General features: G+C 60.0%; 5 protein-coding genes across 9 annotated transcripts; 2 read left to right on the top strand and 3 right to left on the bottom strand.

Annotated features, from left to right (window-relative positions):
• Positions 1-225: 225 nt before the first annotated feature.
• Positions 226-3,503, top strand: MPI (mannose phosphate isomerase). The gene is made up of 8 exons (XM_083850578.1): positions 226-429; positions 560-687; positions 791-991; positions 1,071-1,212; positions 1,293-1,475; positions 1,779-1,952; positions 2,084-2,292; positions 2,849-3,503. Exons 1-8 carry the CDS (start codon positions 414-416, stop codon positions 3,065-3,067), a joined length of 1,272 nt encoding a protein of 423 aa, XP_083706704.1. The 5' UTR covers positions 226-413; the 3' UTR covers positions 3,068-3,503.
• Positions 3,504-3,637: 134 nt separating this feature from the next.
• On the bottom strand, positions 3,638-6,529 carry FAM219B (family with sequence similarity 219 member B). Of its 5 annotated transcripts, none has more exons than XM_083850583.1 (6): positions 6,434-6,524; positions 5,747-5,852; positions 5,577-5,658; positions 4,931-5,008; positions 4,580-4,628; positions 3,638-4,256 (listed from the first exon to the last, which is right to left on the bottom strand). In XM_083850583.1, exons 1-6 carry the CDS (start codon positions 6,497-6,499, stop codon positions 4,101-4,103), a joined length of 537 nt encoding a protein of 178 aa, XP_083706709.1. In that variant the 5' UTR covers positions 6,500-6,524; the 3' UTR covers positions 3,638-4,100. The 5 variants fall into 5 exon arrangements, with proteins under 5 accessions (XP_083706709.1, XP_083706706.1, XP_083706707.1 ...); XM_083850580.1 differs by lacking the exon at positions 6,434-6,524 and adding an exon at positions 6,009-6,258; XM_083850581.1 differs by lacking the exon at positions 6,434-6,524 and adding an exon at positions 6,009-6,237 and having other exon boundaries at positions 3,638-4,253.
• Positions 6,530-6,822: 293 nt separating this feature from the next.
• COX5A (cytochrome c oxidase subunit 5A) lies at positions 6,823-12,909 on the bottom strand. The gene is made up of 5 exons (XM_083850587.1): positions 12,761-12,909; positions 10,401-10,517; positions 8,810-8,931; positions 8,339-8,461; positions 6,823-6,972 (listed from the first exon to the last, which is right to left on the bottom strand). Exons 1-4 carry the CDS (start codon positions 12,849-12,851, stop codon positions 8,348-8,350), a joined length of 444 nt encoding a protein of 147 aa, XP_083706713.1. The 5' UTR covers positions 12,852-12,909; the 3' UTR covers positions 6,823-6,972; positions 8,339-8,347.
• Positions 12,910-16,091: 3,182 nt separating this feature from the next.
• Positions 16,092-19,746, bottom strand: RPP25 (ribonuclease P/MRP subunit p25). The gene has a single exon (XM_083850574.1). The coding sequence runs from the start codon at positions 17,447-17,449 to the stop codon at positions 16,820-16,822; it is 630 nt and encodes a 209-aa protein (XP_083706700.1). The 5' UTR covers positions 17,450-19,746; the 3' UTR covers positions 16,092-16,819.
• An 80-nt stretch (positions 19,747-19,826) lies between these two features.
• Positions 19,827-24,507, top strand: SCAMP5 (secretory carrier membrane protein 5). The gene is made up of 7 exons (XM_083850568.1): positions 19,827-19,951; positions 20,496-20,569; positions 20,653-20,781; positions 21,510-21,666; positions 21,917-22,018; positions 22,230-22,347; positions 22,428-24,507. The coding sequence occupies exons 2-7, from the start codon at positions 20,563-20,565 to the stop codon at positions 22,620-22,622; spliced, it is 708 nt and encodes a 235-aa protein (XP_083706694.1). The 5' UTR covers positions 19,827-19,951; positions 20,496-20,562; the 3' UTR covers positions 22,623-24,507.
• Positions 24,508-24,819: the final 312 nt, after the last annotated feature.

The following is a 24,819-nucleotide window of genomic DNA, read 5'->3' as shown; positions in this document are numbered from 1 at the left end:
CCTTCCGCGGGGCGGGGCGACGCCCTTCTCCCGCGTGACGTCACAACGGCGGGACGGGGGCGGGGCTTCAGGCGAAGGGGCGTGGTCTGGAGGCGGGGGGCGTGGCCTGGCGGCGCGGGGGCGCGCCGAGCCCTGCGGGGAGCCGCGTCCCGCAGCGCGCCCCGTAGCGCCCCGCAGCGCCCCATAGCGCCCCATAGCGCCCCGCAGCGCCCCGCGGCGCCCCCCACGGGCGGGCACCCCCCCGAGCAGCCCCCAGAGGCGCCCCCGCAGCGCCCCCCGGCCCCGCCGCCCCCTCGCAGCCTCCGCCCGTCCCCCCCCGCGGCGCGCCCCCGATGGCCGCTATGGGGCGGGCGTAGGGCGCTGCCCCGCCCGGCGGGGGGAGGCGCCGGGGAGCGGCACCGGGCGGCACGGCCATGGCGGAGATCCGCGGTGAGAGCCGGGGGCACCCGCGGGGAGACCCCCGGGGTCAGGCTGGGGGCCGGGCTGGGGGCCGGGTTTGGGGGCCGGGTTTGGGGGCCGCCCGCCCGCTGACGGGTGTCCCCGCGCCGCCGTCCCGCAGTGTTCCCGCTGGCCTGCCCGGTGCAGAACTACTCGTGGGGCAAGCTGGGGCTGCAGAGCGAGGTGGCCCAGCTGGTGGCCAGCGGCGACCCCACGGCGCACATCGACCCCGAGCAGCCCTACGCCGAGGTGAGTCCCCCCCTCCATCCGTACATCCGTCCGTCTGTCCGTCCGCCCGGTGTCGCCCCGCAGCGGGTGACTCAGCCCAAATCCCGTCCCGTCCCCCCCCCAGCTGTGGATGGGCGCCCACCCCAAAGGCGACGCCGCGATCCGGGACATCCGCATCCCCCAGAAGACGCTGGGGCGCTGGATCGCGGATAACCCCGCCTGCCTGGGCGCCAAGGTGAAGGACGCCTTCCAGGGCCGCCTGCCCTTCCTCTTCAAGGTGCTCTCGGTCCGCTCCGCCCTCTCCATCCAGGCGCACCCCAACAAGGTAGGCACGTCCCGGCGGCACCGGGGGGGCTCCCCGCACGCCCTCAGGGACACCGCCCCCACCGCTGTCCCCTCGGCAGGAGCTGGCGGCCAAGCTGCACGCCCAGTTCCCCCAGCACTACCCCGACGCCAACCACAAGCCCGAGATGGCCATCGCGCTCACCCCCTTCGAGGGCTTGTGCGGCTTCCGACCCGTCGAGGAGATCGCCTCGTTCCTGCGGGGTAAGCCTTTGGGAAGGGGGGAAGAAGGGGACGGAGCCCGTCCCCGTGGCACCGCTGACGGCCCCGTCCCCCCGGGGCAGCCGTCCCCGAGCTGCGGGCGCTGGTGGGCGAGGTGGCGGCGGAGCAGCTGGAGCGCAGCGCCAGCCACGACCCCCGCGGCGTCTCGGCCGCCCTGCGGGTCTGCTTCACCCGGCTGATGAAGAGCGAGAAGAAGTGCTTCGTCGACCAGCTCAACACCCTGGTGCAGAGGATTTCCCGAGAAGGTGGCCGAGAAAAAACCTCTTGGGCCTCGTTCGGGCAAGGAGGGGGGGCTGGAGAGGGGGGAAAGGGTCTGGGGAAAGCCCCGTATTGGGGGCTGGGGGGTGGGGGAGCCACGCTGGAGGCCAAGACGGGGAGGCCAAGACGGGGAGGCCAAGACGGGGAGGCCGGGATGGGGAGACTGGGATGGGGAGACTGGGATGGGGAGACTGGGACGGGGAGGCCACAATGGGGAGATCAGGGTGGGGAGGCTGGGATGGGGAGGCTGAGTCGAGCCCCCACCGAGCCCCACGGCGCTCCCCCCGCAGCAGCTGAAGGGCAGGACACGTCGGGGAGCAACGGGGACCTGCTGCTGCGCCTGCACTCCCAGTTCCCGGGGGACATCGGCTGCTTCGCTGTCTACTTCCTCAACCTGGTGAGGCTGGAGCCCGGGGAGGCCATGTTCCTGGCGGCCAACGAGCCCCACGCCTACCTGCAGGGAGGTGAGCGCCGGGCACGGCTCCGTGGGGGGGGGCACGGCTCCATGCAGGGGGCCCAGCACCGTGCAGGGGGCCCAGCACCGTGCAGGGGGCCCAGCACCGTGCAGGCGGCGCTGACGCCCCGGTCCCCGCAGACTGCGTGGAGTGCATGGCGTGCTCGGACAACACGGTGCGCGCCGGCCTCACCCCCAAGTTCATCGACGTGCTCACCCTGTGCGAGATGCTCAACTACACGCCGGCGCCCAGCAGCTCCAAGATCTTCCCGGCCGTGCAGAGCCCGCTGGACCCCAGCGTCTTCCTCTACGACCCGCCCGTGCCCGACTTCACGCTGATGAGGATAGAGGTGAGGCCGTTTGGGGCTGCAGGGAAAAGCGAGCTGCTGGCACCGCTGGGCCGGAGCCGGTGGGACGGGAGCATCCCGGGGTTGCTCAGCTTTTCTGCTGGGCTGTGCTTGGCGTGGTTTGGGGCTGTGGCACCCGCCTGCGCCGGGGACGCCGCGTCCTGGCTGTTCTTTGTAGGGCGTGGAGCGGGCTGGGTGGGAAGGGACCCTAAGGCCCACCCAGTTCCTGCCCCCCGAGCCCAGGCTGCCCAAAGCCCACCCGGCCTGGCCATAACCACCCCCGGGGGGGGGCAGCCGCAGCTCCTCAGCCTCCCAGTTTGGCCTCTTGGTTTCTTGGCGCGGGTTCACTGGTGGCACGGGGAGGAGGAGCGTGCCGGGGACACCCGTGTCACCCCGGGCAGTGCCACGAGCTCCTCTCCACCCCAAGTTCTTCTTGCTCGGCTGCCCAAGGTGCCCCGGGCGTGCGGAGGATGAGGAGGGCGATGGGGTCTGCGGGGAGGGGGGCGAAGGAGGAGGGAAGCCGCAGAGACCCGAGCGGCGGCGGCCACTCCCGTTGCAGATTCCCTCCTCCATCAAGCTGTACCTCGTCTCCGCCGTGGACTCGGCCAGCATCCTGCTGGTGGTGCAGGGCACGGCCGTGGGCACCTCCACGGCCGCCGCCTCCGAAATGGCCCTGCGCCGCGGCTCCGTGCTCTTCGTCTCCGCCAACGAGAGCATCTCCCTGCGCCTCTCCTCGCCCGACGGGATGCTGCTCTTCCGAGCCTGCTGCCTCCTCTGAGCCCGCCTCGATGCCCCGCGGTAGATAGAAACCAAAGTAGTCCTGGCCCATCGCTTGGAAGTCGCCCCCAAAGTGAATCCCAAAGCCACCCACCCCCGGTTTCGTGAAAGAAGCAGCTGGGCGCCCACCCTGCGCCTCCTGAGGTGACTTTTTGGGACGCGGGGGGGCCGTGTCCCCCTGGCGCCACGGCCCTCACCGGTGCTGCTAACGCCCTGCGGCGTGGGGCTGCTGCGGGGCTCCGGGGTTTTGGGGTTCCCTCGGGACTGCTGCTTACCCCTGCCAATGTGACGCTCGCTGAGGCTGTCCCGGGGGGCAGGAGGCGTTGGGTCGGCCTCAGGTGGTGCTCGGCGTCCCTGTCCCCACGGGGGGCTTACGGGGTGCTGGGCCTGGGGGTCCTGGGGTGACTGGTGCTACCAATAAAGCGGTGATTTTGTCCTCAGCGCTGCGTGCGGGGCCGGGGGGGGTGTCCCTGCTGCCTCCCCTGGCCCCAAATTGGGTCCCCCCCTCGAGTCCCCCCTTCCCCACCCGTGGGGAAAGCAAATGGATGTGGGGAGGGAGTGGGAAGACACCTCGAGTAGCAAGATCCTTTTATTGAGTGCTTCCTTGGATAGGATACAAAAAAAGGAGAGCGTTCCTCTCCAGACGCCGAGTGTTTAAATAAGGTTCCTCCCTAAGACACCGACTGTCCCTTGTCGGGCGGCAGGACCCTGATTTAAGGCAGCTTATGAGACCGGAATGGCCCTGGGGGGAAGAAATCATAACGTGGAGGCCGTCGGTCCCTTCCTGAACAGCAGCAGGGGTTCGCAGCAGGGAGCAGGAGCACCGGGAGCTCCCCGTGCGCCTCAGGAGCCCCCATCTCCTCCCGTCCCACCCCAGCCGGGTGACGAGTGGCACTGAGCCACCCGCCTGCTGCTGCCCCCTGTGACACGGAGACTTCGGGGTGCAGTGCGTTCCTGGGGCGCCACCAAACGCCCCGAGGGCCGTGGGGAGCGAAGGCTCCGGAGCTGTCCCACACCCCCCGCGGGGGCGGCACCTACTGGAGCACGCAGCAGAGGGAGTCCCCGAAGCACCACGGGCACGGGGCGGCAGCGGGTTTCGGGGGGATGAGGTCCAGGTCCTCGTCGTCAGGGACCTCGTCCAGGTGGTAGCCGTCCTGCAGCAGCTGCCGGCTCAGCTCCTGGTTCACCTGCTGGGGGAGACGGAGCTGTGAAACCCCCCCCCGCGCCCCCCCGACGTGGCAAAACCCCCAACTCGTGACACTCGCGGTCTGGGTAACGCCACGGTGGAGCGCAGGCACCCGGGGCTGGCACAGGGGGACGCAGCCCGGCGGGTTTTGGGTGGCCTCAAAGCCCGGCAGGGCCACGGCAGCGCTCAGCAGCTCTGCGAAGCCCCCAGGCTGAGGGGGACGCGCACAGAGCAGAGGGCAGTGCTGGATTTAGCGACCCCCGACGTGGCGGCGAGGTGGGGGAGCCCACAGGACCGCGGGGGGCCGGGAGCCAAACCTGGACTTGCCTCGGCGGAGGAGTAGCCGGAGGAGCCCCTCGATTCCAGCTCCCCATCGCTGCGAGCAGAAAAAAGTCAGAGTGAGCGCCACGAGCACGGGGCTGCTTGAAAAGCCCGAGGGATTTGAGGGCAGGGGCGGCTGCTAGACTTAGGGCACGCAGGGCACTTCGCTGCTGCCTGCCCAGCCCATCAGGGAGACACCTTCAGGCTCTCCAAGTGACCAAATCAGCCACAAAAAATGGGGTTTGGAGGCTTTTTTAACGAGGTTTAGAGGGTTTTAGGTCGCTCCTCAGCAAGTCCCACCCCGATCCTCCCCAGCCCGTCAGCCCCGTGCCCCGAAGGAGGGTGCCGGCCGCTCACCTGCCCGAGCTGGGGGACACCAGGCTGTCCTCTGCCACCTGGCTGAGCGCCACGTAGCCCCCGCGGGACCTCGCGGACCTGCTCGGGGACACGGACGGGTGCCAACGGGGCCGCAGGGGCGAGGGGATGGGAGCAGCGGCAGGAACCCACGGCCCCAGCACCTGTGTGCCCGCCGGCCTCAGGGCACCGCCAGCACCACAGCACCCCCAGCCTCTGGTATCCTCCTCTTCTTCCTCCCAGCATCCTCATCCTCACAGCATCACCATCCTCCCAGTATCCCCAGCCTTGTCTTCCCAGTATCCTCATCCCCATCCCCCCAGCATCCCATCCTCATCTTCTCGGTACCCTCAAATTCCCCTCCCAGTATCCTCCTTCCCCTCCCAGTACCCTCATCCTCACAGCGTCCTCATCCCCACCCTCATCCTCACCTTCCCAGTATCCCCATCCTCCCAGCAACCCCATCCTCCCACTATTCCTATCATCATCCTCCCAGTATCCTCCTCATCCTCCCAGTATCCACATCCCCCCAGCATCCCCATCCCCCCCATCCTCCCAGCCCCCTCCCATTCCTGGTTCACCCCAAGCCCTTCTCACGCAGCTTAAAAAACTCCAGTGTTGGTTAAAAAAAAAGGGGGGGGGCTCCGACCTTTTAGCCGCTGCCTTCGCCGGGGGCCCCCCCAGCAGCCCGTGCCATCGCGGCACCACCTTCGCCGGCTCCCGCGGCCGCTCTGCAAGCACCGGGGGTGAGAGCCCGAAGCCCCCATGGCCCCACTGGGGTTTTAGGGCCTGCTTAGGGGCGCCCCTAAGGCCACTTACGCAGCTTGGCGTGGCCGGCGGGGGGCCTGCAGAGCAGGTAGGGCCCCCTCCTCTCCGCCCCGTCGCTGCCCCGAGCGCTCGGCCGCCTGCTCTCGCCCCGGGGCGGCTGGAAAGGAAAAGGGGAGAGTTGGGGCCTGACCCTACAGAGCTCCCTGTGTGCGCTCTGTGGCCCCTATAGCGCCCTGCACGTGCTGCGCGGCCCCCGCGTGCTCGCTCTGCCTCTGTACGGCCCCTGCCCGACCCCGTGCCTTGGTGCACACACCCCTGTATGGCCGCGCACTGCTCCACGCACACAGCCCCACGCCGCCCCATACACACGCTCAGGCCCTATACCGCTCCTGGAGCACAAAGCCCCACATTGCCCCACAAATATACTCCAGCCCCAGACTGCTCCCCATGCACACAGCCCCACACGAACCCCCAGCCCCATATAACCCCATATAGCCCCACAGAGCCCTATAGAAACCCACAGCCCCATATAACCCCATATAGCCCCACACAGTCCCATATAACCCCATACAGCCCCACACGTACACCCCAGCCCCATATAATCCCATACACCCCCCAGCCCCATGTAACTCCATACAGCCCCATATAACCCCGTACAGCCCCACACAGCCCCCTACGGCCCTATACAGCCCCGTATAACCCCCCACACCCCCCCACCCCCCCCGTCCCGCCCCTCACCGCCCGGCCCCGCCCCGCCCCCTCCCGGCCCGCAGCCCCGGGCCCGCCGCCGCCGCCCGTCGCCATGGCCGCGCGGCCCCGCCCCCGCCGCCTCCCATTGGCTGCGTTGGCTCACGGGGGCGGGGCTTGCGGCGCGCACGCGGAGTGCGGCGGTGAGGCGCTGTGCACCTCCAGCAGGCTCCGGGCGGCCGACGCGACCGCGCTCGAAGGGGCCGGGGCGAAAGGGTTCCGGGGCCGGTTTACTTATATTCTTGTTTATATTTTTGCTGTTCTTTGCCCAAAACCCTCAGCCCTGAAATCACAGCTCCCCCACACGCTCTGCTGCTAGCACAGAAGGGTTTCTGCTCCCTCGTTCCTGTTCACCCTAACAAATAATCACACCAGGTTGGTCAGGCCAAGTTTCCCTTTATTAGGCCCGGCCCGCACCACAGCATGGCGGCGCAATAAAGTTATGTGAAACAAGAGACGGTTTGAACAGCACAGCCCCGCGGCGGCTGCACACAATCAGGTCACATCAGGAGAATGCTCAAGTAATGCACCTGCAACGGAAAAGACAGAAAAGCCGTTAGAAAGCGGCCCGTTACCTCACCAGCTCCCAAACACATCACTGCCCTAACTCATCTTCACCCAGAGCCCAGCCCTAAGGGTCACACTAAAAAAAAAAATCTGGAATATGACAAAAAATTCTGGGTGTGGCACTGGCTGTCTCCTGAGTTAAGAGACTGCCTTCACGTAACTCAGGCTCCTTGAGAAGTTTTGTTTCAGGCTTTATTTCAGTCAGGGTTACTGCACGTACGGCCTCAGCTAAACGTAACGATGGATCCTCATTAACCACAGGAGCTGCTGCTCACTAACAATGCTCCCATGTCTTAGTTCCTGTGTAAGCCTGGCATTGATGCTGCAGATCTAAATCTTTGTTATAGTCCTTCCCAAGTTTATACAGTGCTCAGAATTCAGCTTTTTAAGGCGGTAAAACAAGCAGCCTCCCAGAACTTGAGGCCTCTGCCATTGGGACCAAACGGTACACACACTGCTCCTGAAATTATCCGTGGGTGTCCCGCACACAGGTCAGTTAAGCTCTGGCTGTGCTACAGCTCATCTGCTTGTTCTGTAAGCATGAGGTCCTGCAAATTAGCAGAACAGAAGCTATTTTAAGTGCAAGGTAAAGGAACTTCTGGGTTGTTAGGTGACCGTCAACAGTGGGGCTCATTTGCTAGCATGAGAGAGAAACGAGCACGTCCCCATTTTCTAAATTGGCTACAATAAAATGAAAGCTTGAGCACTTCCAGAGGAAATGATCCTTCCATTTGCTAAAAAGGCTTCTCAAGAAAAGCTAATGAGGAGCAAAGGCCGACACCCTGCCAGCCAGGCGCTGCAACACCCCTTTGTCCTGGCAACTCTCGGCTCTGGAGGCCTGAACGCCTTTAGAAAACATGACCAGCTCTTCTAGAAGGGCTGTGCTTACAGGTGGTGGGTCGAACACCTCGATTTTCCCCATCAGTGCGTGGGTACTCCTGATCTAGAGTTCCCCACACCTTCAGGAGATTGCAGGAGACATCCCAGGGCTGCGCAGTCCCGCAGGAACTGCTCTGTGTCATGGGTCTTGCCACTTGAACCATGATCAAGCTTCACAATAAAACCTCATTCTTCCTTCAATGCTCAAATTTCCCAGTTACAGCTAGGGAACTGTGAACACCCCCCTCATGTCACAAGGCCATATGTTTTTCAGACACGTTTCAGTGTCACTAAAGTGATGTCTTCCTATCAAGAACCTCGATACGAGCCTGAACTTCCTTGCTTTCATGAGTTTGTGGAAGGCTGTGAGGAGCACTCTGGCTTTGCCAGAGGAGTTTTAGGGTACAGGAGTCCCAGGCCAGGAGCCTGGGAAGCGAGAGCATCCCTTACCAACATGGTTTATGCTTTGTCCAGGCCCAGTTCCTCTGGAGTGGAGATTCCTAGTTCACTCAAAGTTGGCCTAAGTTCCTGGATAACATACGGATAGATTTCCTTGTGAGGTCCTGCCTTGTCCTACAAGAAAAGGAAGGATGTTAGTTGGACAGCAAGTCCAGCACCCTGCAAATCCAGCACCAAAGACCCCCACCGATCACTCACGGCTGCAAAGCACCCCAGAGCAACGCCGAGCTCCTGTCTGGGGGATTTTCAGAGTATTAACAGTGACACCGCTCCCTGTGTAACGTCAGCTGGATGTGACACGTGTCCTGTACCACACGAGACTAACGCCTAGCCGAGGGACGCTCTGCGTCTTGTTTCCAACCTGTTCCCCAAGATGTAAGCAGCCCCTCTGCACCACCAAGAGGAAACCTAGAAAAGCTCTGCAGAAAGCAGCAGCTGCACCTACGCCCCCGCCCCGCTCACCTTCACAACCTCCAGGATGCGGACCGCACTGGCGAAGTCGTTTAACCGTCTGCATGCCCTCAGAGCTGCATCGATGATTTTTGGTTCCGGAACCAGGTCGTAGCCCACGAGCGTGTTTATACCTGTGAGCACAGGGAAACATCGAGTAACTTGGCCCAGGCTATCAAAAGGAACCTGTTAAGCATTGTTTTGCTCCAGCTCATGAAAGAATTAATAATTAACACACCACCAAGAGCATCCAACTGGCACTTTCATTGTTATTTTGAACACACACATACACACACACACCCCAAGGGCGTTCTTTTGCTCTTCTCCCTCTCACTGTCGCTCACAGCTATACCTATAACCAGCTTTTAAGTTAATTTTGTGAAATCCCAGTGGGCCAGTAACATCCACGCTCCCCACAGCGGTGTATGTGGCAAGCCAGCTATGGAACCATGAAGAAATCCAAACGACTTTGTTCCTCCCGGTGCAATGCAGGCAGCCTGTTTTCTTCCTCTCCTTCCAAGGGGAAGGACCCAACACTGGTCACCCACATCATGCGGGAACGATCCCTCTGTCGGTTATATGAAGCCCTAATTAGGGTAGTTTAATAGCAGCCGGCAGCTCCACAGCAAGCAATGTGTGGAGACAACCAAACAGTCTGCAGCAAGTTATGGCCAAGCCACTCAGTCAAAGCCCAAAGAAAAACGAGCGTGGTTTCCCATTAGGCAACAGCTGAGCTCAGAAATATTCCTCAGAGCCAGTGTTTCTCTCCCTGTCCTGGTTTCAGTTAGGACAGAGTTAATTTTCCTCCTAGTAGCTGGTAGGGTGCTATGTTTTGGATTAGGATGAGAAGAGCGCTGATAACATGCTGATGTTTTAATTGTTGCAGAGCAGTGTTTACACCAAGCCAAGGACTTTTCGGCTTCTCGCTCTGTCCTGCCAGCGAGCAGGCTGGGGGTGCAGCAGGAGCTGGGAGGGGACAGACCCAGGACAGCTGACCCAAACTGGCCAAAGGGGTATTCCATACCATCTGATGTCATGCTAAACAATATATAGGGGTGGCTGGCCGGGGTGGGGGGGGCCGGCTGCTCGGGAATAGGCTGGGCATCGGTCAGCGGGTGGTGAGCAACTGCATTGTGCATCACTTGTTTTGTGCCCATTATTATTATTAATACTATTATCATTATTGTTATTATTATTATTGTTATTATTATTTTCCTGTCTTAATAAACTGTCTATCTCAACTCACCGGCTTCACTTTCCCGTTTCTCTCCCCCATCCCAGAGAGGGAGGGGGGAGGGTGAGCGAACGGCTGTGTGGTGTTTTGCTGCCGGCCGGGTTAAACCACAACACTCCCTCTCAAAGACCAGGAGTTAGAATGTGTGTTCTGGGGCACTAGAATTAAAAAAAACTGTGTTCCTACTGCCTTGAACCCTCTTTCTCCTCATTTTCCATGCCATAGTTCCTTCCAACATCCTCGTTGGGTTGGTGAGGTGCCACCGCCCACTGCAGCGAGCTCATTCATCGTGCAGAAGCCCTACTGACTCCAGATTTCAAATAAAACTCTATTTTCTGCAGGTTACCCCTCCCTTTTCATTCAACATACCTTTCCTTAGCTCCCAGGCGTCGATATCTGGCTTGTTGAAATACGTCACCCAGCGAGCATCGAACTCCTCGTCTGACTCCTGCGACCCATGGGAGTAGCAGCGGGCGTGCAGCACGGCTGGATGCAAAGAGAGGGGAGGAGACTGTGAGCCAACACAGGAGAAGTGTACTTTAGCCCTGATCAAGGGAACAAAAGCTATAAAAACACGCATTTCACTCGTGGCTTTTGATTTGGATCAGTACTCAGCACTAGGCGAGTGCAGCTCATTAACTAACCACTGTTTGCTTCCTGGCACAGCGCGCCCTGCCCTCAAGCACAGACTTCCAAAGCATTCCCAGAGCAGGATTATTTAAGAGGAGAGGGGAAACCAATTCTATACAGCCAGCCCTCTGGAGATGCCTTCTGGGACCCATCTCCATAAGGCAGAGGAATTTTCCCTCTTTCCAGAGCCAAGCAATCCCTTGTCCATGCCATGAGTTTAGCAAGGTTAATGAGCTTTTCAGCGGCCTTCCTCCCAGAAACAAGAGCCTACACCTGATGAGTTACAACATTACCCAACTACGACGAACGCCCCAATTTATTCTGCAGCATCTTCCCCCTGCAGACAACTCCTGCAATTGCTCGGTAGCTCACCCTGTCAGCCAGGAGAGGATTTCCCTGCTCGCACACCGACCCTGCTGGGTGACTCCTTTGTAACTGGTTGGCGATTGCATCACGAGTTCCGAGCTGATAAAGGTTTTTTTAGTGTGGTTTTAAGGAAATACACAAAATGAGCACGCCAATGTAAGCCGTTGAAGAGTTATTTCTCCCAACAGGCTACTGAAGAAGAAAAAATTGCTGCCAAGTTTGGCTGCCTTTTTTTTGTGGCTGGTCTTTTCTTTTCCGGCACAAAGGTCGGAGCAGTTTGCCAGGAGGAACCACAGCCGGGCTACAACCAGAGCCAGGTACTTCGCAAGCTGCTCTGCCCATGTTTGCAAAGTGCTCACGCTCGGCTGTGACCTTGAGGGCTCAAAGATCTGCTTCCGAGGAAGCTCCATACAGCTGCTCACTTTCTCTTTCCTAACCTGGCGTGAACTATTCACGCCGACCAGCCAGAGGCTTCTTTAAAATCAAGCGAAAACCCCCATGCGCCCGCACGGTTTGCACGGCTGATGGGGCTGGGCTGCGTTTTTCCTCCTTTCCCACAGGTATTTTTCCTTTTTGAAGGCCCCCGAAGCAGTGCTTTAATTTATACAAATCACAACGGGACGAGCCGCAGTGCTATCAAGGAATATTTTTAGCCTCATCGAGTGACAGCCCAACCTGAACACAACCCGGATTTTTAGCAGAACTTATCACGGTCCAATGTCTGAGTTGCAATCCCGATTTACGCCTGCCCAAAAGCATTTTCAGCGGTTTTATCAGAAATCAGGCAGACAGCCACCGAGCTCTGACGCCCTCGCTCGCACCTTCCCGCTGACCTTCTCCAATGACACCGCTCGGAGCGCTCCACATTTACAGCGGCCTCCCCCTTCTGGCCGTCATCACCCTACTGTAAGCGCCCCAAAAGCCCCGAACACGGGACCCCAGAGCTTTGTCACCGCTGCCTGCCAGCGTTTTTCCTGCTCGACCCACACGTAGCCCTGCATGTATCTAGCTACAGTGACTGCCCGGATCAAAGCTCTCGGATGCTGACTGAAAGCCCCAGTCTTAAGCAAAAAAGCAATTTAAAAGACACGGTTAGACTGATTTTTTTTCCTGAAGAGGGAAAATAATAACAGAAAGGCTTGCAGACTTCGGATTTCCATGGTGCATTCTTCAATTACTGCTGTGTTTCTTTCCAACCTTTTTCTCTCTAAATCTCACGCCTGCTGTCAGAATTGAGCACTACACAACCAAAATCTCCCTTTTCCACCGGAATTTGACAGCTACGCTTACAGAACACCAAAACCCACCCGGATCAGGAGGGGCGGGGGTCTGCAGGCAGAGGACACAGCACGAAGGACGGGGGCACACACGCCCGGCCCGGGCCGCACACACACACGCAGGACATTCTGCACCATTTCACCCCGCGAGCCAAGAAAAAACAAACGACCCCAAAACCCCCCAATTTTCCCTCAAAACCCCCCCGATTCTCCCCAAACCCACCCCCGGAGGCCAGCAGGGAGCGCAGGCCGGGCTCGGCGCCTCCCCAGGCGTCCCCCCCGCGGGCCTCCGACCTCCCAAACCCCACAGCCCCGGGACCGGGGGCACTTCCGGACCCCCCCGGTGCCCCCCGGACCCCTCCCGGTTCCCCCCCGGTCCCCCCGGTGCCGGGCCTCAGTCGCGGCCTAGCCCCGGGGTCACGGCAAGGACGCGGCAGCGGCCGGCCCAGGGCTCACCCGCGGGGCCGGGGGGCCGGCGGAGGGCGGCGGCGCGGAGCCCGGCAGCGGCGGGGCGGCGGAGGAGGAGGCGGGCGGCGGCGGGCAGCATGGCGGCGGCGGCGGCACCGGCGGCACCGGGGCGCTCGGAGGAGGAAATGGAGGGCGGGGGGGGGGGGGGAGGCGGACGGAGGCGGCGCGGGGACAAAATTCCGCGGGGACGCGGGGGGACGGCGTGCGCGGTCACGTGGGGGGGAGGCGAGGGGAGGGGGGGGGGAGGAGGAGGAAAGAGGCGGGGGGGGCCGCCGCCATTTTGTGGCGGGGAGCGAGTCCCGCTGGGTCAGGTCATAGCATAACGCTGCACCGTGTCCCGAGCTGGCAGGGGCGTGGGGTCCGGCTTCTGGCTGCACGGACCACCCAAAAGTCAAACCCCGTGTCTGAGAAACGCTTCTGTCCGCAAACACTCCCCAGTCCCCCGCAGCTCAGTGCCGTGCCCACGTCCCTGCCCCAGTGCCCGACCGCCTCTGGGTGCAGAACCTTCCCTAACGCCCAGCCTGACCTCCCCCGTCCCAGCTCCACGTCGTTCCCTCGGGGCCTGTGGCTGTCCCCAGAGAGCAGAGCTCAGTGCCTGCCCCTCCGCTCCCCTCTTCTCTGGGATAAGCAAACCAAGGCACCTCAGCCTCTCCTCACACATCCTCCCCTCTAGACCCTTCACCATCTTCATAGCCCTCCTTCGGACACTCTCTGATAGTTTCGTGTCCTTATACTCGGTGCCCAAACTGCACGCACGGCTCGGGGTGAGGCCGCCCCAGCAGGGCAGGATGATCCCTTCCCTCAAGCAGCTAGCACCATGTGCCCGAGGCACCCCAGCACACAGCCAGCCCTTTTGGCTGCCGGGGCACGCTGCTGACTCGGATTCCACTCACAGCAGCAGTTCTTGGCATATTTCAGAGCTGTGTTGTGTCCCGGAACCCCTAGGGAATGGCGACCCATGGGGGGAAGGAGCCCCCTCCTGTCAACGTCGTCTGCCCGCCATTTGCTGCCTGGCAGCCGGGCAAGCACCACAACAGCTCGGCCTCTCAGTGGGAGGCAGTGCCTCCGAGCCCTCCGAGCCCTCATGGCTGCCAGGGCCCACAGCTGCTTGGTGCTAAAGGCTTCCCATGGCTGAACACAGCCTGGCTTCCCCACGGGGAACCGCTGCTGCTGGGCTCTGTGGCGGCGGGTCAGGGCATCGCCGCCCCTGTGACGGGCGTGTGGGTGCTGGTCGGATGTTTGCGGTGGTGAAACCCATCACATCCACATCCCCAAACCTATACCAGGCCCCGGGGTGCTGCCTGCTGGCGTGGGGCTGTCCCTACCACTACCCCTGAAGCCACCAGGCTCGCAAAATGACCCCAAAATTACTATTCATGGGCACCTGGGGCTGTGCCTCTGCAGCACACAATCTCTGCACTGTTTTCACTCACAATGTCGCCTTAGGACCCCGTTGAGCCAGATGCCATCCTACTATTTATAAATGCTTCATATTTTGAGTTAGTCTTTTTTTTTTTTAACTATTTCCTCATGCAGGAAATCCTTGGTACGCAGCCAGCAACATGAGGCGTTTGAAATCCCCAGGCTCCTGTTGCCTCCAAGATTGCAAATTGCCTGCGTACAAAATCAATTAAAAATAATTTTGAACATTAACGAAATAATAAGGTGAAACGACTGACTTCTTTTTCCCTCTCTTCTTGCTCTTCTCTTTCCTGGGAGCAACGTGAGATGGCAGCAGGATGAAGGACTCTTAGTTCTCAGCCTCATTTACGCTTCGATCAGTGTTTACTAAGCAGTGCGGTGGCACTGGAGGGTGACGAGGGGCAAAAATGATGAGAGCTCGGAGAATCTCAGCTGGATACCAAAGGATGCAGGCCACAAAGCTGTTGGGGATGTTCTGGGTGAATTGCACTTGTTTTATTTCCATCTCCCACTGACACAGGCTCTGCTTATCCGATAGGAAAGCTTTCCCAGCCCCTCTCCTTGGCTTGATGGGGAAGCCATCACATTGTTAAGGATAAATAAATCTGCCCCCAAAGTCCTGCCATTGCTGGCCAGCATGTTAGGAGACCAGAAATCCTTGGCTGTGATCAGCAAGGGCAAGGCCGAGGCTTTGGGGGAACATCACCCTCTGTGATGTCCAGGATTCCTCATCTCTTTATACATAGTAGGAAGTCCTTCTTTAGCCTAATTTAGGGTGGAAACTGGTGGGAGATGCTACGGGGTCTGTTCAGCCCCCTCCACTTCTTATGTCCCCCCACCCCTCTACACCCCCAATCTCCCTGCATGGAAAAACAAAGAAACAAACAGAAAACACAGACAAAAAAAGGAAACAATTGCTAATTAATGTTCAATTACACGGTGGCAGATCAGTGAAATGAATCAATCTGCAGCAGGGCAGATAAGTGGGAGCCTCTGGCCGGGAGGAGCAGCTGCCTGCTGAGGGAGATAACAAGGTCATTGCCAAACAAAACAGCCCTCTGCTTCCTCCTCCTCCTCCTCACTCCCCTGTCTCCTTTCAATCCCTCTCCCAGCCAAGCAAAGCGCTTTCCAGGCGAGCCTTGGACAAAGCAGCGATGCCTGCTGACCCCATCCCCAGCGTGCACTCACCCGGTACCCACTGACTCGGTCCTGCCCGGGCAGGGTGCGGGGGAACCGGGTGGCTTTGGGCTCGGCTGGTCCCCCACAACCCACCCCCTGCTCCCCCATCACCCGGGTCCCTGCGTGCTGGCAGGGGGCTGCAGTGGGGCAGATGGGGGCTCCGGGGGAGGCTTTGCCAGGCTCTGCTGTGCCAGCCGGGGCCAAGTGGCTGCCAGGGCATGCAGGAGGGGCTGGCCCCGATCCCTCATCCCCTGGGGCACGGTTTGGCCAGGATCCCCCTGTTCTGGCTTGGCAGTCCCACCCTCCCCGTGCCCATCTGTGCCATGGGCAGTCGCAAAATTGATCCCTCCGTTTTCCCATAGGCATACTCCAGCTATTTCTAAAGAGCTTTTATTCTCGATTAGTTTCCTTTTACCCCTAGAAAAAGCAGGGGGTTCGCTCTGAAGGGCTTTCTCCGTGAGCCATCCCTCGGCGAGGGCTCTGCAGCCAAACCTACAAAGGCACAAGCTCCCCCTCGTCCCGGTGTCCGTCCAGCACGCAGCAGGAGACGAGCTGCCCGATGCTCCCCATTGCCCCAGTCCCTCGACATCAGGCTTTCGCCATGGCTCCGGATCCTGCAAACAACTCCAGGAGCGTGAAGACCTGAACATCTGATACGAGAAGGATTATTTCATTTTCTTCTCTTTGGGGGCTGCTATGAAAATATAAATAAATAAATAAATAAATAAATAAATAAATAAATAAATAAATAAATAACAGTGCTCCAGGGATCATTTCCTTGGCTCTTGGGCTGCAGCGGTTCTGGGAGGGGATGGATCAGCTTCAGGTATTTCAGAGAAAAGCACAAAATAGGAACAATGCCACGTCGGAGGGGAAAGGGGAAACAAGCAGTGGGGCAGGGCAGGCAGAAAGCGGGGAGAGCGTGACCCACCCGCTTGTTTGTGTGTTATTCGGGATGAATCACAGGAGCCATGAGGCGCGGAGCCCAGCATTAATAAACCTGACAGCTCCTCTCCGGGCGTAATCGAAGCAGTTTTCGTAATGAAGGTGTCACTCCAGGGGTTTCTGTGCAAGGCTGCCTCTCCTGATGGCCGAGACGTCTCAGTGTGGTGCGGTGCTGCTTTTCCCGGACTGGGCAAAAAGCAAAGGATGCTCCGGCTCCGCGGGAGTCCCGGGGGTCCGCAGCCCTTTTCAGCAGGGGGTTATTTAGCAGGTGGGCGTGAGCAGCTCCGCATCCCCGCACGCGGTGCCAGGCAGAGGAAAAGTTTGGAGAGGGGAGGTTTTCCCACAGGCAGCCCCCGTCCTTGCCAGCAGTCACCGAAACGGCAACCGGGAGGGGGGACAGGGCAGTTTGTGGCATTGCCACCGCCCTGGGGGCAGCACCGGGCCGGATCAGCAGCCCCCAGGTGCATCCCCCAAGCCCCCCTGTAAGCAGGAGGTGGCAGGTCAGTGGTGGCCCTCCGGCTGGCTCTCCCCGTCCCCCGAGCCCCATGGGCTGCTGCCGGGGCTGGCTCCCTGCAGCTTTTTGGGCAGCATCTCCTCGCAAGGAGGTGGCAGGGGTCGCTTCTGCCCCTTGGTGAAGGAGCTCGAGGGGTCTTCTCCCGGCTGGCTGGGCTCGGGGGGCTGGTAGCCTGTCTGGTTGGGGTCCAGGGGGTCGCGGGAGAGCAGGATGCAGATGGAGGGGACGTTCTTGTGGACGGTCAGGTTCTGCGCCGCGCTGCCAGGCGTCGGGTCCTGGTTCTCCCAGACCTCCAGCAAGGTTTTGTAGCGCACCTTGGTGACCTGGTGGAGCCCCCCCAGCTTGCGCTTCATGATCTCCACGCAGGTGATGGTCTTGGTGACCGCCCGGCCGCAGCCGCTGAAGACGATCTGCCGGCTGCCCTTCAGCTCCATCTGGGCCATGGCGAAGCTCATCAGGTTCCTGATCTTGCTGCCCTCCTTCACCTTCATCTCCACCACGCCCGGGGGCAGGTCGGGGAAGGGCAGGGGGCTCTCCTCCTCCGACGTCCTGACCTTTCGGAAGTTCTCCATCCCGGCCGGGGCCGTGGGCTTGGCCGCCCCTCCTTGGGCTGCCATCGCTCGGCCCTTCCCGGTGGGCACGGCAGGCACCTAGCCCCCCGCCGGCCTTAGCCTGGGGGTGTCCCCAGGGGGGTGCAGAGCTGCGGGACCCCCCGGCTGCCCCTGCTTGTCCCCACCGGCTGTGGCTCTCGGCGACGCTCGGGCTCCTCCGCTCCCGCTGCGGCGCTGGCTTCTGCCGCTCTTTGCTTCATTGTGGACTTCAGCAGCCCCCAGAGCTGCTCGGTGTAATTAGCAGATCCTCCCCCTCTCCCTCCCCTCCTCCTCCTCCTCCTCCTCCCCTTGCTCAGCCTCCCATGCCAGCACCCAGCCGCTGCCTCCATCCCTGCGAAGGCAGAGGGAGAAGCTCTCTCCTGGCTTCGCGATGCTCCCGGAGTCCTGCCCCCTTAAAGAGAACCTGGTCCCTTCCCTCAAGGACACCGAGAGCTGCCTGCAAACGTCAGCAGATGTCCCCTGTCACCTCTCGCCTGTCCCCTGTCCCCCCCGGCCTCCACCCCGCTGCCCGGGGATCATTGCACAGTGGAAAGAGATGCCGAGTATTGCCTTGCAGCCAAATCTTATCGGCCTCTGGAGGACCCGGGATTGTTTTCACCCCGAGCAGGGCTTGCAAAAGCCATAAATAAACGAACGGGTCTGCAAGCCCCGTCCCTGCCACCACTAAAGCGGGTGGGAGGGGGCACCGCTGCTGGGACGTCCCCTGGTCCTGGCCACCAGCCTCGGGGGGCCAAAAGGGGCTGCAGATGCACAGGGGGACACCCCATGGTGCCAAACGGGACACCCCACGGTGCCAAATGGGACACCCCATGGTGTAAAGGGCTGGGAGACCCATGGGGATGGAGAGAAGGAGAGCATCCTCTCCTGAAAGCAGCTGCCACCAAGAGGGGAAACTGAGGCAGGACCACGACAACAAGGGCATCCTCATGTCAGATCTCCCTTCAGCCTGGCTGGGGTGGATTGAAGCTTCTGCGGGAAAATGCTGCCTCCAAAAGATGCTAAGCCCCCCAGGAAAATAAATAGGAAGGATTTCAGCAACTGTGCATGCAGCAGGAAGGAAAGCTGCGGGCTGGGGCCAGATCCTGCCACCCGCGGTCCATTTTTTCACAGTGCTCTGCAACACTTAAAATGGAAATGAGCTGCGTTATTAGCAGCTCCACTGCTAATTACCATCCGAAGCCATTCATTACCCTCCCAGCGCGTCTGCTGGAGGACAGCAGCGCAGTTATTCCATGCTGGGGAGCAGCGGGGTGGGAGAGGAATGGGAGCGGGACTGGGGGGGGGGAAAGGAATTGGGTAAAAAACCCATGGAATTGGCTAAGATGGAGAAGAGGCTGATGGCAGAGGCTGCAGAAACCCGAGCCCTGCCCTCCGCCTGCCCTCGCTATATTTTCTTTCAGCTGCTGAATGCGGGAGCAGCTCGGAAAGTTGGAGCACGCGATACGGGGACAGTCGGCGCCCATCTGCGCGTCACATCGGGGCGGCTCAGGTCGCGGTAGGACAGCTGCGGTGTGACCCCGTACCCTGACCCCACACCCAGGGACCCCTGCTGTGGGGCGAGCCCCTCCACCGAGCTGCAGCACGATGGGGCAGAGGAAGAATTACACCCCCAGGGCACCAATAAACCCTCGGGGCCCCAATAAACCCGCGGGGCCCCAGCAGCAGGTCCAGCAGCTCTATTTAAGCTCAGCCCAGGGATTTCCCCATAGTTTGGGGTTTGTGGGGCCCGGGTTAGCCCCAGCTCTGGGGGTACTGGAGCCTCCCGGATGGGAGCTCAGCCTGTGGATTGATCTGGGAGCTGCTCGGCTCTTGCTGGACGTGGCTGGTAGCGGGTTTTTGGAGATTAATGCTGTGTTTGGAAGGGGCGTGCTGCTGGGTCTGGGCCCTTGGCTGTTCCCGACTGCTGTCCCTAATGTGCTGCGGGTGCTGGCTGTGCTCTCACCCTCGGCTTCCCAGCCATCCGTTACGAGCAAGGGGAACCAGTGCTGTTCCCAGCGCTCTGCTAACAGCACTGACTCAGAACCACGGCAGCCGAACGCTGTGTGCCCGTGCCCTGTAGCTCCGGGGGCACCAGGAGCACCATTTCCCCTACAGCGGTGCCCCCAGAGGGGCGGGCTCGCTGCAGCACCCTGTTGGCAAGGGACCCCCCCCCCCCCACCTCCTCGCCCTTGGCCGTCCCCCGGCTCTTCCCACCACCCCCAGCCCCCCAGGGACAGAGGCTCCCCGTGGCTTTTGGTGTTTTTTTGGTGTTTTTTTGGTGTTTTTTGTTTTTTTTTTGGTGCTTTTTGGGGTTCAGCCCCCAGCACCCCCTGACCCCACAGCCCCCCCCCCGCTCCCCCTCCCCTCAGGGCCCGCCGGGCGGCACCGGGACCCTGGACAGCTCCCGAGCTCTCGCGAGACCTGCGGGAGGCGCCGTGCGTGGGGCGGCGAAATCTCGCGAGAGCGCGGCCGCTGCGGCAGGAGCGGCGCCGGGCGGCCGCCGCCACCCGCGACGGGCCCGTGGGGACGGTGAGGGGCGGGGGGGGGGGGGGCACGGGCACGGGGGGGCCCGGCCGGGACCTCGGGGCTTTTACCACGCAGACCCGGCCAGCGGGCCCGGGGGGAGTCCGCGGGGTCGCGACACGCGTGGGGAGCCCGCCCGTGACACGCGTGGGGAGCCCGCTGGCGACTGTCGCGACATGAGGGGGGGTTGGGAGGGGGCTGAGGGGGGTGCTGGGGGTGCTGAGCCCACCCCAGCCCGCCACGGGGACACGCGTGGGTGTCCTCACCCCTCCCCCGTGGGTGTCCCCCCCCCGCCCGAGTGCCCCCTCCCGTGGGCTCCCCCCCCCGTGGCCAAATCCTCGTTAATGAGGGGTTAATTAGGATTAATGAGGGGTTAATTAGGGTGTCGGCGTGGGTGGCGGGAGCCGGGTTTATCCCGGAGAAGAGGCCGCGGGGTGGGCAGGGAGCTCGGGGACCCTCGGGTTCCAGCCTCCACCACGGGCAGGGCCCTGTCCTCCTCTGCCTTTCTCCACATCCCACTTTTTGTTCCTGTTTTCTCTCTTCCCTCCAGCTTTCGCGCAGCTCCCGGCTCTTCTCCAGCTTCCCTGCGGAGTTCTCTCAGCTGAGAGCGTGCCAGCATGGCAGGTATGGGGGTTTCCGCAGGGACTTGGGGTAATTCCCGCTCCTCACCCCTTCTTAACTCTTTTTTTGGGATTTTTTCTTTTCAGAGAAAGCCAACAACTTCCCCCCGCTGCCCAGGTTCATCCCCCTGAAGCCATGTTTCTACCAGGACTTCGACGCGGAGATCCCGCCACAGCACCGCACCATGGCCAAGCGGCTCTACTACCTCTGGATGTGTGAGTGTGGGCTGTCCTCTGCATGGGCTGCGGGTCCCCAGCCCCGAAACAAGGACATCGTTCCCCCTTCTGCCCCTCCGGACCTTTGTGCCTTGTGCCTAAACCCTTTAGGGATGGGATAGGGGGTGCAGCGTCCCCTGGATTTCCCACCATCGTGGTGGAAGATTTGCTGCCAGCGAAGCCTCTTTGGGTTTCCTTTGCAGCGAGGGGCTTTCTCCACGGCCCCAAGCTCCTGGCAACCCCTTTGTGGGCTCCCAAAAGCCCTGACCCCCATGCCCACGTCCAGCGTGAAGCCAGATGCGTGGGCTGGATTCCTCTGAGAGCCTTGCCTCTTTCTCTCTGCATGCGTGTGCCGTGCTCAGTGCTGAGAGCCACTGCTCTTCTCTAACCCCTTCAGCTCGCCCCGGTCTCTCTAACATCCCCCTGCACGCCAGGAGGGCTCTTGTAACCTTTCCACAAAAAGGGGGGGGGGGGGGAATAGTTGTGCTTCCCTGGGGTAGCTGTTTTGGGGTGTTAAATCCCCCCCAGCTCACGCCTGCTGGTTTTTGGAGCTGTGTGTCCAGCCAGCTCTGTCTCCAGAGCACTTTCCCCCATCTCGCCCATAAACGCGGGCAGGATGAGTCCCCTTGGGGGGCTCTGGGGGGTCGGAACTGCCGCAGGGTTTCGGGATCACGCCACCCTCCTCGTGCACGCTACTCTGCTCCCTCTGCGTGTGTGTGTGTTTGCAGTGAACAGCATCACCTTGGCGGTGAATCTCGTTGGCTGCCTCGCATGGCTGATTGGAGGCGGCGGAGCTGTTAATTTGGGACTGGCAATTCTCTGGCTCATTCTCTTTACGCCCTGCTCCTATGTCTGCTGGTTTAGACCTATTTACAAAGCTTTCAAGTAAGTGGTCACACCTGAGCCTGGCTTCTCAAGGTTTGTTTTTTTGGTTTTTTTTTTTTGGAAACTCCTACGTGGTGCTTAGCTTGAGGCACTGCCTGAATATTTGGGGAATTTCTGCTCTTCCTGCCCAGCCTTTTAGCTGTACTTCCTAACCTTCACCGTGAGGCTGTTTGGGGCTCGGTGGGGGAGCCCTGTGTGGGCAGAGCGGCGGGGCCGGAGACGCAGGAGCTGACGGAGCCCTCTCTTGCAGGACAGACAGCTCCTTCAGCTTCATGGCCTTCTTCTTCACCTTCATGGCCCAGCTGGTGATCAGCATCATCCAGGCCGTGGGGATCCCTGGCTGGGGTGTCTGGTAAGGGCCGTGCTTCTCCCACCATGGGCCTGCAGGCAACTTCCACGGGTGCTTCGGCACCCAGGGGAGGTGTTTGTGTGTGGTGGGGTGGAAGAAAAAAGGGGAAGCTGCCTCTCGGGGTCTTAACATCCCCGGCAGCTTCTCCCCTTGGGGAAGCTGGCGGCAGGAGCTGGGAGGGGTGCTGAGCGTGGTGGCTTCCATCTCCTTGCAGCGGCTGGATTGCGGCAATTTCCTTCTTCGGGACCAACGTGGGGTCGGCCGTGGTGATGCTGATCCCCACCATCCTGTTCACGGGGATGGCAGTCTTCTCCTTCATCGCCCTCACTATGGTACGACGGCGGGGCGGTGGTGGTGGGGCACTGGGTGTGTGGTTTGTTTTTTCCCCTTTCCAACCTCCTCTCGGCTCCAGGTGCACAAGTTTTACCGGGGGAGCGGCGGGAGCTTCAGCAAAGCGCAGGAGGAGTGGACCACGGGCGCCTGGAAGAACCCGCACGTGCAGCAGGCAGCACAGAGCGCGGCGATGGGGGCGGCGCAGGGGGCCATGATGCAGCACGAGACGCAGTACTCGGCCACCCCCAACTACACCTACTCCAACGAGATGTGAGCCGCGGGGCTCCGTCCTCGGGAGGAAAGCACTGGGGGGAAGGAGAAGGAAGGCTGAGTCGAGTTCCTGCAGCTGTTTCAGAAAGCCAGAGCGAACCATAATCTTTCCCCATTCTTTGTAACAGAATCTACTTTTTTTTTCCCACTTTCCCCATCATCACCTCGAGCTCTTTCTCTTAGTTCTCTTTCTCTTATATTTCTCATTCTGAAGAGGCTGTGAGCTGACCTGCAGGACTCTTGCTGTGCGTGATAGTACGTGTACATTCCTGTGTCTTCTTTTCCCTGTGAAGTAGTGCACGGTGGTGATTTTTTAATTACTGTGGTGATAGGTGTGTGTTAGAACTACATCAGCCAAAAGTCCCCCCAAAAGGGAAGGATTACAAAATAGTGACCAGCACCCATCTCCCCCCTAAATAAGAGCTGAACTACAGGTTTCTGACGTGAGTTTTCTTTCACTTGGTAGTATCCAGCCATTTGCCAGTGTCTCAGCAAGGGCAAGCAATCCTGGGAATTCTTTTCTTCTGCTTTTTAACTAGCAGGTGGCTGATTTAGCCATTAAAAAAAAAAAAGGCTGTTTTAGCTGATTTTTAAAACAGGAGAGAGAACCCTTCAATCCTGCTGTTGACGTGCTGGAAGCCAAGAGATTCCTAATCCAATCCCTGGCTCAGGATCTCCACCTTCTCTCAGTGCGTGGTGTTGTAAATGTGTAGTTTACATTTTGCTGTGGAAGAGCAGTATTGTTTTTGCGTGGCTGCAGATGAGAGCTGCTGTGTGCATGGGTGCGTGCGTGTTGGGGAATGAGGACAGGTTTTCTCTGGGGGGTGAGACCAGCCTGGTCCTGTAGCCTGGACCTGTTTTCTATAGGCTTCTGTTTCAAAACTAAAACTGGCAAGAACTGGCAGAGTGTCTCTCGTGGGACCTATTTTTGGTGCAATCTTGCCACCCCACATCCAACCAGCCCCGCCAATGGTGTAAATAATGAGGCCAGTATTTCTTCCTGTTGGCTCACAGCTCTTTAGGGAAGCTCTGGGCTGGTGGGAGTGACTCCTCCTTGCTTGCACTCCTAAAAAGCGCAGTGAAACTTGGCTGTCTGGCTCTATTAGGATCCTTTGCAAGAATGAGTCCTCCTGGTCCACCAGCCCCCGAATCCTGCCCAGTTTGGGGAGGTCGGGCTTCCAGTGAGGGGCTTGCAGGGAGGCAGCAGGGCTCAGGGCTGGTTTGTAAATGGGAGCAAATGGACATTGTGGGGCAGGAGGAGGGAAAGCTCCTTCTCAGAGATGCTTTTCAGACTCTAAATGCACTTTAAACAACCATTTTTTTTCCTCCAAGTCCTAGAAAAGCAGCCCAAAAGGGAATGCAGCCCTTCGGCTCCAACACCTCCTGCCCCACAGATGCCCTAAAGATGCTGGCACTGCAGGTGCTGTGCTCCTGCCTGCCCCCCCCAGCAGTTCAGCAGTGCCAGGATGTGAGATCTGCCCACGGGGATGGCACCAAACTGGAATTTATTTTATTTTTTATTTTTTTTTCCCAGCAAAGCACACCAAGAATAGTTTCCTTTCTAAGAGTATCACTTCAGTCATTTGGCAGTAGGTAGTTGTCTCTTGACAAGACTAAAATGCAGCTAATGATAAAATGCCTGTCTGTGTATGTGTGTATATATATGTATAAACTGTAAGGAGAAAAGTAATCCGTTGCTGAGCCTATTATGTACCTAATCAGGTTTAAATATTGTGCAATTCATTTCTAGCTAGCCTAAAACTTACTATGCCAAATCACATGCTCTGTCATCCATGTCTGCAAAATAATGATTTCACCTTTTGCGTTTATATTAAGCCGCATAAATGATACCTGTACCGAGCTGTAACAGACATTGCTTCAGCACCTAACCCTCCTCTGCAGTGTGTCTCCTCTGTGCAAGCGTGACCCCTCGCTGGCGACATGCATGCCTGCTCTGGTGGCAGCTGGGCATGGCACCATACCGGCTTCCACAGTGGTTATCTTTAATTAGCAGCTGTGTTAATGGGGGGACAGCCTTGGTTGTGAGCTGTGGCTGAGCTCTTCCCTGTCTCTCCTTCCCCACTGATTATCTGATAATGGGAGGGATGCCCACAAGATGTCCCTTTTCAGTTGTATCAGGGAAATGTTGGGAGGCCACGCACTAAGCCAGCTCTGCTCCCCCTTTGGGGTGACAGGAGTAA

This window comes from Anser anser, assembly GCF_964211835.1.
Source record: "Anser anser genome assembly, chromosome: 10".
Taxonomy (NCBI): domain Eukaryota; kingdom Metazoa; phylum Chordata; class Aves; order Anseriformes; family Anatidae; genus Anser; species Anser anser.
This window is presented reverse-complemented; position numbering and strand designations above follow the sequence as displayed.